The following is an 11,223-nucleotide window of genomic DNA, read 5'->3' as shown; positions in this document are numbered from 1 at the left end:
GTGCGGGGGGGGGGGCGTGGTCTCAAGGCATGTCCCGTGCTATCAGCGCAGGGGGCGTGGTCTCAGGAGTGGGCGTGGCGTCGATCGAGGGGCGCGGTCCCAACGCACGCGTCGTCGTGCCGGTGGGGGCGTGGCCTAACTAACGGGGCGTGACCTCAGTGCATGTTAGGGATTGATGGCGAGCGAGGGGCGTGGCCTAAGCGCGGGGGCGTGGCCTCACCGGCGGGGGAGGCTTTTCCCGCCTCGCGCGGCTCCCCAGCGGTTGTGGCGTCATTTCCGCTTCCGGCGCGGGATGTTCGAAGGCGATGGCGGACCCGCTGTTCTCCGTGTCGGCCGCCGTGGCGGAGCTGAACTCCTCCGTGTCGCTGCTGGAGGCGGGCGTCGGGCGGGCTCCGCCGGCGGTGGCGGAGCAGCCGCAGCAGAAGCGAGGGGCGGGCGCGGAGGACCCGGACCTAATGCCCATGGTGTTCCTGTGCGCCGGCTGCAAGCGGCCCGTGGGGGACACGCTGAGCTGGGTGTCCAACGACGAGGAGACGGGGTGCATCCTGCTGCGCAGTGAGTCCTGCCCGCCGGGCCCGCCTCCCTCACACCTCACACCCCCACACCCCACCCCCCCCCCCAAAGGGGCAGTTACTGTTGCAAAGCGTGGAGTATCTTCGATTTAAGCTAAAGCAGAGTTAGGTTTCACCGAAGTAACTCTGTTCTTAGCAAGTCAGAATGTCCCTCTGACAGCATTTTTTCTCTCAGTCAGGGTTTCTGCAGACACAATTCATTCTCTGGGGACAATAACGCCCTGTGCGCAGTGTGATCTGTGCTGAGCAGCTGGGGCTGCTGCATCCCCTCTGTCTGCAGCCTTTCCCACACCCGTGCAGGGTCAGGCAGGGCTGCAGCCGGCTCCAAAGCAGCGAGGGATCTAACTGATGCGAAGTTTGTGATAACATTAAAATCAGACCTTGGAAAGTAATAAAACATGCATAACATTTCTGGGAGAATTGATCCTTATGCATGCGGGTGGGAAATCCATCCTGACCCAGCTCTTGTCTTGCTGCACACGATAGATCGCTCCCTCATGCTGCCCATCCCTGATAAAGGATACTGCTGTCTAAAACTCCAAAATGAGTCTTGGAGAGTTAATTTGCCGGTATTTTCAGTATCACCCCTCTCTATGCAGGTGCAGCCAGCATCGTCTCAGTGGAGGAGGAACGCCAGCTCTCCAAGCGGCCTGGCGAGTGTGGATGGTGAGGAGCAGCCCCGGGGTGGTGGTGGGCATCCCTGTTTGGGCACTGTTCTCTTGCCTCTGGAGGAACCGAGAGGCTCCAGGGAGGGATAAAAAATTGTCAGGGATGGGAGCGATGTTGCTTTTCATTTTCTCTTGAATAAACATTATGTGTCTTACTTACAGTATGGTAGAGATGTTAACCTGCTCTGGCTGTTCAATGACACTTGGCAGCATCTACAAATATACCCCAAAGCATCTCGACTACAAGAGGGATTTGTTCTGTTTCAGTGTTGACTCAATTGAAAGGTAAAAGCAGATTTCTTATTGGTAAGCCTGTCAGCTAAACCTCGCTCACCGGGCATCAGACCGAGGGACATAGATATTTGTGGCATATCTAGTTGTAGCTAGAAAACAAGTGTGTTTTTCTGTATTACTGCTTAAGTATGAGAAACATCATCTGTGTAATGTTAGATAAATCTTAAAAAAAAATATATATAAAATACCTGCACTGCCTTTTGTATAAGAAATTGCATACTACCAAAGAGAATAACGCCAGGTACAGAACATGGAGGGGGGTTTCAGTCTCATTTGGTCAGTAGATACTGCGTATGTGATCTGCTTTAGACAACATCAAATAAACCTGCACTCTTAGCCAGACCTGTTTGGTCCTGCCTGTAAGCTACTAGAAATAAATATATCAGCAGAGAACATGGGCAAAGAAAATTAAGCAGAACTTAGGGTGAGGCCATACCTGTCCTGGTCAAGTCTGCTTTTTCCTTGCTAAGGTACACAAAACCACATTTTAAAAGTGAATATGTGCTTGATACTCTCATTTAACTGTCCTGCAGTCAAAAACTGTCTAGGAAATGAAGACGTGCTATTGTATTGCTTTTACTTGTCTTATGTCACGTAACAGTAGTCTTAAAATATTCTTCAGTAACTATGTCCTGAATTAAGTCTCTACACCAGAGTGTTTTTATCTAAGCATCATTTCTGCCTAGGGTAGATGTAATGTTTCTGCTTTTTGTTAAGTTCCAGTTTATTCTGCTGTATCTTCGTGGAAGTTCACCTTCCTACTCTGGACAGGTGTCTTTTTTTTTTCTTTTTCAACAGCTAAAGTACTTTGCTTTTTCCATGGCAGTAAAATTCTCTGAGACGCTAGCGTTGCCACAAAATGGCATTTTATTGGGCAGTAATGGTGATGGCTGGTTCTCCCAGCTAGTGCTACACTGTTCTCAATGCCTGCGTTATTTTCCGTAATATCCTGTAGCACCAGAATGCTTAACTCTAACTTTCATAAAATGGTAGTATCTTGGTATTTCCCTGCTTTAAACTGTTTTTGTTCCACCATGCAGTTTGTTTACAAGATTACCAAATGCGCTTTTTTGTTGTTGTTGCTGGAGTTATGCCTCCACTTTGCTGGTGTGTTAATCATAATCTCATAATCACTGGGAACAATAAATGAGTGCTGCATTTGGATTTTTGCTTTCAGAGTGACAAGTGCATGATCTAAACTGTAGCGTCTCAGTTACATTCTAGGATCCTCGGAAAAGAAAGCTCTTACTGATGAAGCACCTTTAACTCTTGAAAAGCAAGCAGTCTTGGAAGAGGTGCTGCAAAGGGTAAGGTTTCTATCATTCTGTGTTTTATCACAGCCGTGTGTCATTCTTCATTAAGGTTTCACAGAGGTGATTTAAACACCCTTAAATAATTTCTACAAAATGGTTTATTTCATCCAGATCAATTCTTTGGGTTTTAACATATGCTGCAATAATTCATGTCATTCATATCTTGTGTTGTGTAAGATTTTCAGTAACTTCCTTCAATTTTAATAGTAATTAGCATTTTTTGTATAGCAAGCACAGCATTAGAATCCTATTTATGTCTGTAGGTAATTAGAGATTTTGTTTCTAATTAGTTCTGGTTTGCTTCTCCAGATTTTCACTTAACTGTGTTTTTCTCTTGTGTGCTGTGTCTCTTCTGTCTTTGATGTAAATTGCCTTAGTGTTTTTAACTGTAACTTTGTATCAAATTATTATGTAATAAGTCAAGTCAAAATTTTGCTCTACTGAAAACTTCTGATTGCTGGTAGGGAGAGTTGGGAGCAAATAGTGTAACAAAGTTGTCTCTGGAAACTGATGGTTGTCTAGCAGAAGCCAAATGTGTGGATCCGACTCTCAGTGAGGTTGGAGGCAATTACAGACTTGAGAAAGTGTGGAGAGCTAATGTTCGAGTTGAGTGAACTTTCAAAGTATAAAAGTAGCAGGAATGGAATCAAATAGGATTGGTGATGCAAGGTCAAATTTGAGCACTTACTGATCTCTACACTTGCTCTTTGTGTTGTCAAGTTCTGTTTATAATAGAATATCTTTCCCTGCTTACTTTACAGGCAAACACTTTGTTAAAGGCTCTGGAGACAAGACTGACTGCTGTTGAAGCGAGTGTGGCTTCTCTTCATGTTAAAAACTGAAAGAATTTACATGCTGGAAGGCTAACTGCAGGAGAATGATGTATATAGAACTTGTCCTGTGGAAGCGTTGCAAAAAAATGTGCAAAGAACTGAGAGGCATCGGTGGCTTGTGCTGTGGTAGAACAAAGCTGACTATGAATCTTCACCATAGACAAGGAGTTCTTCTCTTGTGTTCTAAAAGGATACCCCAGAAAAATACATGATTTTTTTAAAATTGATCTTATGTAGACTCTTGGTTTACATGTAAATATTTATTTAATTTTTTATGTATGAAATCAAAGCATTTATCTCCAGACTTCCCTGCTATTCAGTATCTTCTGAAGTGGGTGTGCATCTCCTTCCTAAACCAATAAAAGAAAATTCGCTGTAATGTCTGGAGGAACAACATAGGTATTGGATTTTTTTTTTTTTCGGTATTCACAGCCTTTGCTTGACCTGTGTGTAGAGATGGGTATGGCACAATAACTGTATGGGGCTCCGTGGTTGGTGGTTTGGGGTTGTGTCTTTGCAAACTAGAGGTTAAAGCATAGTACATAAGAAAGCTTTAAAAGCATTAGGTAAAATGTCTTTCCATGCAGTATTGGAGGTCATATGGTTTACAGCCTCAGGGGGAGGAAAAGAAATAAGGCTTGTAACAGCAAAATTGCCATATACTTGAGCAATGAATTAAAAATGCTAATTAAGAGCACTTGTCAGGATTTTGTTGTTTTAATGCAGATATTTGTTTCCCTTTGATCTTCTGTGTATTTAACTAATTATCAGAATTTCTTATATAGTGTGAATGTTCCAAGTAATTTCTTAATAAAACAAAAGCTAACAGTTGGAGCCTAAAGGAAGAATAACTTTGAAAAGGTTTTTCTTCTGTTACCTAACACTAAATTTTACTACAAGTTTTCAAGTTTTCTCCAAAAATCTAGAATGAATTTCTTACTGTTCTCCTTCAGCTGAAGGTTGGTTACTTGGAGTGTGGTTTTTTTTGGGGGGGGGAAATGCTAACACTTGATGGTTTCATAGGCCTACCTTTTGCAGATGTAATGCTTTTTCAAGATATAGATGTGCATTTCTAAAGATGTGGATTTATTTTTCCATTAATCACAACTATGGGAGCAGGGACACAAGCCTATGAGGATATCTGTAGATTTTATTTTTTTTTTGTAGAGGTGATGTGTTAAATTTTTTTGTTTAAAGATTGAAGACAGAACAGCGTATCTTTAAAATTCGTATTCCAGCAAAGCAGCTACAAAACACGAAAGTGCAAAGAAACTTGAGTGGTTTTCTGATGCTTCCCTAGCCAAATTATTGGCATGTTAGAGGAGGTGGGATGTTGAATAACCTAATGTTTAGCAACTTGGAGGTAGTTTTCTAGGGAGACCTTATAGCAGCCTTCCAGTACTTAAAGTAGGATGACAAGAAAGCTGGGGAGGGGCCCTTTATCAGGGAGTGCAGTGATAGGAAAAGGGATAACAACGGTTTTTAAGCTGGAAGAGGGAGATTTAGATTAGACAGGAAGATTTTTTTTCTCTGTGAAGGTGGTGAAGCATTGGCAGAGGTTGCCCAGGGAAGCTGTGGATGCCCCATCCCTGGAGGTGTTCAAGGCCAGGCTGGATGGGGCTTTGAGCAACCTGATGCAGTGGGAGGTGTCCCTCCCCATGGCAGGAGTGGGTGGAACTGGATGGTATTTCAAGTGCCTTCTGACCCAAGCAATTCTATGATTCTAAGAGGGTTCTTGTATTTGTTAATTACATTATGAAATTACCACTATAGATCCACACTTGATGGCCAGGTTGGCTGGCCTCAAGTAGCACCTGTAGTTATGAACATGTGACTCTATTAATCATGGAGGGCAGCTAACTTTTTCAGAGGGAGTATCTTAAATAGATTTGCCAGCTGAGATCCTTCTGAGACTTGGTTAGGCAGATACCTAGCACCAGTCTCCTGTGTCATATATTGCTACTAAGTGTAATGAAAGTAAAGTTGTATATATGTAAGTTAGTATTCAGTAAAATTGATTGCTTATCTTAACGTAGGCAGCTGAATTCCATAACTATGCCTTTTTTCTAGGCTCTATGGGTAAAATACCCGCTGAAGAAGGAACCCCAAAACCATAATCCTACTAGCATATCCCTGAATTCGTAGAGAGAATTGACTATAAAGAATCTGGGTTGGCCTATGTGTTCCTGTGATGCAACATACACAGGTAACACATTTTAAAAGTGTGTGTTAAGTAAAGGTTTTTTCCTCTTTGGTTTAGTGTATTGGTCTTGTGTATCTTTTCTTTATTGAATACCTGCATTTGGCATCAGTGTATATTTAGAACCATGTCTGCTAACATATTGTGGGTGGGAGCTCTAGCACATTAACACAACAGGCTCTTAAAATAGCATTTCCACTCACTCAGTGGTTGCCAGCTGCTGCTTTGATAAGGTGTGCAGTGAACAGTCTAAGTTTAAAATAGATTTCATATTCATGTAGAGATATTTATATCTGCAGGGGGAAATGTGTATATTTTGAGTATGTATATTGTTCTAAGAGGGTGAATTTTTTTTCTCACTTCTAAGCACGATAAGGAGCTAGTATCTTGAGTTGGTAACTGGGCTAAAGGTAATATAATAGAGAATTTTTCTGTGTAAATGTGTATTATAGAATATTTGAACAATTTTTAAATGTTAAGGAAAGCTATAATTGTTCCCTAGCCAAATAATAGTCACAAAATTTTAGCGTGCCAGCATGATGTACAGTATACAGTCATGTAAAAGGTATTGCTCCTTGCTTAATACCTGTTACTAGTTGACAGTTCCTTCTATACCCAGTCTCTGTTTTTATCCTCAAATGAGGGATAAATAGGAAGTTGAATTCCCCTTTGGGTGAATCGCCATGCTCAATGCACGATTCCTTATACTTGACCTAGGCACTTTGTGCATTATGGGAGGGGGGAAAAAAATACCACTTCTTTTGGTGAATTCTTTAGTTTTGTCTGCAGTTGATAAAGGTGGGGTTCAAGCACAACAGTACTTTGTAGCTCACTCTGCTTATGCCCTTTAGAGACAAAGTGGTATGACATAAAATACATCAGAAGATTAAAACTGAGTTTTCAATATCCCCCAATTCAAACTTTAAAACACTTTTCTGTAACTTAAACTACCCCAAAACACTGATAAGAATAATCAACATAATCTAGTAGCTGAAAAACAGTCTCCATCAATGCCTCTTTCCTTTCCCGCTGACAGGATCGAGAAAAGCTGAAGAAAAGCCCGAACTGGAAAAAATGTGCCAGAGCAGAAGGAACAGAAAGTGGAGAAACCTGGCACATAATATCCTGACAGGAAAGCATGATACTGTGGGAGTGAGCATGAAGAAAATAGCTGTGTGATTCCAAAAAGGAGCAAAGCACCTGTATCTGTTTAGTTCCAGGGAGATCTGAACTTTCGGTTGCTGTAGGTCTTGTGTATGCAGGCAAACAGATACAGTTACTGGAGGGGAAAGTGACATAGTAAATTGTTTCTGGAATAAGGTAACTTTTGTTCTTACAAAATGTGTTTATATGGGGAGGAGGGAACACTAGAGCAGGCAGTGCTCTCCATAAACAGGCCAGTAGATCATTTGAAAACCCTTCTCAAGTCTTCAGGGCGAGAAAGAATTACAGAAAATTGATTCCATAATTGAAAGGAGAAAGCAAATGAAAAATAGTCAGTGAAAATTCTCATTGAAAAACAAAAATAATATGAAGAAAACGGCTAAAAGAGCTTAGTAGTAGATTGTTTTACTCAATATTTGTATGACTATGTTACACTTGGAATGAACACTTGACTCCTCTTATATAGAGCAAAGAATTGCAATGTTTTGTTAGTATAACTAATTGCTTTAGCAATCTAGTCAAATAGTATCAAGCAGCTATTATTAATCTAGTTACAATGATATCAGCACTTTCCAAATCTTCTAATTATTGCTAATTCCCATAAATACAATTAAAACTGTTATATAGGCTTTCTACCAGCTCCCCCTCATATTTGTGGTGTCATTTGTGTCTGTGGTGGAGGGTCTTTTTTTTTACCTCAGATAGAATGGTGCAGGTATTTCAGTGTCCAGATTCTTCAGCAGGTTGTGTGCTGATATTGGTAGTGGGGAGTTTCTCAGACAGCTTGGTGCTATTCATGTGCATTTCCAGGCAGCTGACTGCTTACACATCTTTCTGGTTGGTCTACAAATTCAGTAATACAGTGTTAAATGGGCTAGCATAATCAATGAACATATACGGCATAATGCTCTGGAGTAATAATTGGAGTTACACAAAACTAACCTAAAGCTGAAAACAAATGAAACATTAAACTGCTAAACAGTTCTGCCTTTTATAATGAAAACAAATTTAACTATAGTCATCTGACTATTGGCAATGGGCTGATAGAGCTACAAACAAAATAAAGAAGAGGTCAAGACCGGAAAAGCCTCAACCATGGAATGCTTCTGCTATCAAGAGAGGCTGAGACAGTTGGAGTGGTTCAGCTTGGAGAAGATTCTGAGGAGACCTTATTGTGGCCTTTGAATACTTGAAGGGGCTTATAAGAAAGATTGGAGGAAAAAGTTTTTAGCAGGCCCTGTAGCAATAGGACAAGGGGTAATGGTTTTAAACTAAAAGAGGAGAAGTTCAGACTAGATACTAGGAAGAATTGTTTTACACCGAGGGTGGTGAAACACTGGAACAGGTTGCCCAGAGAGGTGGTTGATGCCCCATCCCTGGAGATGTTCAAGGTGACACTGCATTGAGTGTGCTGTGGGGCTACAGTAGAAGCAAGACTCATTTCTGCAGTGCCCAGCAGCATGACACCATCATGGCAATTCTTTCCATATGTCCCAAGCCTTCCTACCATTTGGCCAGAAGAGCAAAGCATTGTTGTCAGTGTGAAAATGAGCACAGAACCACAACAGTATTTTCCTTTAAATTAACTAGAACTCCAAGCTCACCTAAGTCACCCAGGAGAGCAAACCTATGTAATTTTATAGTACAAAGCTTTACTGCTGGGACAAAAGCACTGTCGACGCGAACCAGGAAAGATCCCTTTGTTCTCACTCTATGCTGGTCTGAAAGCAACATTTTCCTCCTAACCCCAAAGGGCTGATTCTTATAGTAGGATGACAGAGAAGATTTGTTCTAAATCTCCTGTAAACTGATTAGAAACTCTTCCCAAATCTCTCAGAACAGCAAATAGAAGGTGGAAATAATAAGGAAATTAAAAACCGGAAATGCATTTTGGTTTTCTAACTCCTTTTTCAGCTAAGTTAGACTATCAAAATAACACGTTACTGTACAATATCACATGAATCCACTCCGTTGGCAGAGCTGCTTCACTTCAAATATTCCAAAATTATTTTCTATGCAGTCATTTTCTCCCAGAAGGATTTGCTATGAGAGGATCAGGCACAGATGTGTTTCTCATGAGGTTTCAGGTAGAAGAATTAAATAGTGGGCACTAAGTGTAGTGGAAGCTAGGGTAGGGAGGCTGTTCCTGTGCAAAGGGAGAGTTGCTTCTGGAAGACTGTGCTCCTGCTTGATGTCCACGGTTTGAAGAAGGTAGGAGAAGGTCTTAAGAATAGTAAAATATGCTTTATTTCATTGAAGATTTTAACTGTTTGAACTGTTTAAGTGTTGTATTCATCTGTGAGGAACAAAATCTGTTCGTGCAGAGACACTCAGTCTAGCAGCACAGGAGGGATCAGTGCTTTGGACTGCAAGATAGGCTAAAATCCTATTGGAAGTGGCGTGTATGATTTTTTAACAGAATCAATAAGGCAACTCCTATGCACCAATGTGCTCAAGTAATGGATGTTCCGTGGCTGGAAACCTGTAAGACGGGCACAGATCCCAACTGGCTGTGGGTTTGAGCAGGAGCCCTGGGCTGTAGCTGTGTGGGTGGCCAAATTCACAAGTTCAGAGCAGTCCCCGGGAGGGGGACTGTTTGCAGCCAGGGCTCGGTCCATGTGGCAAGGCTCGTGTACGGGCAGCCTTCCCTGGGTCCCTGTTGGGCAAAGCTTTTGCTCCCAGGCCCCAATTTCAAACCACAAACAAACAAAAGCAGCAACAACTACAAAACAGGGATGAAAGTTGGGTTCAGATGATCATCTCCAAGCATCCAAACAGGAGGTGTGACTTTCAAGCTGCTGGCAACTGTCTATTGCAATCTAAGGAGCTGAAGCCCACTATAAGGCTCAGGTGCTCCTGCACTTGTGAAAAAACAGTGCTCTCAGCCACGTGGGAGCTGAACTTTGGGCAGCTCCTCTATTTATTTAAACCTTGACCCAAATGCCTTGTGGATATGTAATTGCCAGGCTGATACGCATTCCATTTATTTGATTGGTAATATTACAGCAGAGTAATACAGGCTCCCGAACCTCCTCCCGGCAGCACCTGTGTCCCCTGCACCTGTGGTGCCTCCAGGCTTTCCTGGTGAGGCCGGGAGAGGGCACATCTCCATAAGAGATTCACTGCTGCTTTAGCAGTGACAATTAGGATTTTCCTCTCCAGCTCATTCTGCTCACTCAGGACTTGGTTTTTTTACCATGTAGCGCTGCAGGTTTTTTGCCCTTCTTTCTTCTCCTATTCGCTCTTCAAGACAAATTTGCAGGCTAACTGGAGAATGCTGGCTGTCCTGCTTTGTTACTTGGAGGTAGGAAGTGTGGGTATGTTGGATACTGTTTAGACTCAAAACTGTTGAGATGGAGCCACAAAGGAGTTCATAGGACTCACATCTTCCCTGCTTGTTCCTTGGGGATGATGTGCTATTATTATTGCGACGCTTTCAATGAAAAAAAAACCTTGAACAGATTTTTCTAATCTTGTGAGTAGATTTAGGTTCACATCTGTCTTTTGTTTCTGATTTATAAGATGTTACAGAAGCAATAAAATATAGGAAGCATTCACTTAATCCATGTTGAGGAGCAAATATCCATGATTTGACAAAAACTAAACCTATTTACCTTACCTTTAAAAAGCAATGAAAGTTAAGGTCGAAACCATGAAAACTTGCTTATTTAAGGATTGTAATCTACTTTTCAGTGGCACTGTGATGCTCTGGAATAGGAACCCACAGACTAAGTTTTTAATGAAAAAGGCAGACTTTTCCTTTAGGTAATTAACATTGCTGGCAAATCTCAAGCAGTTCCTAAAAGAACCAAAATACAGATACACCAAATATGTATTTAAAAATATCCTGGGACAGAGTGTCTCTAGGCAATGATTCCTGAATGAGTAACAATAGGCTCTTCATTATTCACACTTCAATTGTTTTCTGTATTTTGTCAGATTGCAAATTTCTGCAACCTCTTTTTAGCAGCACAGAGCCAGAGAAGAACACCGGATTTAAGGTGAACCCCTGAAAACTGCTGGTTCTCTGAATGTACTGCTACTTTTTAATGGCTGTTCTTTAAACCTTGCATAAGCAAAGCTCTGCATTGTATCAGACCAATAAGGCTTTTCTGAAAGTAGCTGATGAGAAAGGAGGGTTAAGCTTACAAAGTTTCATATTTGGGCAGGAATTAAGTC

General features: G+C 41.8%; 1 protein-coding gene across 1 annotated transcript; it reads left to right on the top strand.

Moving 5' to 3' along the window:
• Positions 1 to 280: 280 nt before the first annotated feature.
• MIS18A (MIS18 kinetochore protein A) lies at positions 281 to 4,511 on the top strand. The gene is made up of 5 exons (XM_069849931.1): positions 281 to 555; positions 1,172 to 1,238; positions 1,403 to 1,525; positions 2,748 to 2,841; positions 3,609 to 4,511. The coding sequence occupies exons 1-5, from the start codon at positions 306 to 308 to the stop codon at positions 3,687 to 3,689; spliced, it is 615 nt and encodes a 204-aa protein (XP_069706032.1). The 5' UTR covers positions 281 to 305; the 3' UTR covers positions 3,690 to 4,511.
• The last annotated feature ends 6,712 nt before the right edge of the window (positions 4,512 to 11,223 follow it).

Source organism: Phaenicophaeus curvirostris, chromosome 1 (genome assembly GCF_032191515.1).
Source record: "Phaenicophaeus curvirostris isolate KB17595 chromosome 1, BPBGC_Pcur_1.0, whole genome shotgun sequence".
Lineage (NCBI taxonomy): Eukaryota > Metazoa > Chordata > Aves > Cuculiformes > Cuculidae > Phaenicophaeus > Phaenicophaeus curvirostris.
This window is presented reverse-complemented; position numbering and strand designations above follow the sequence as displayed.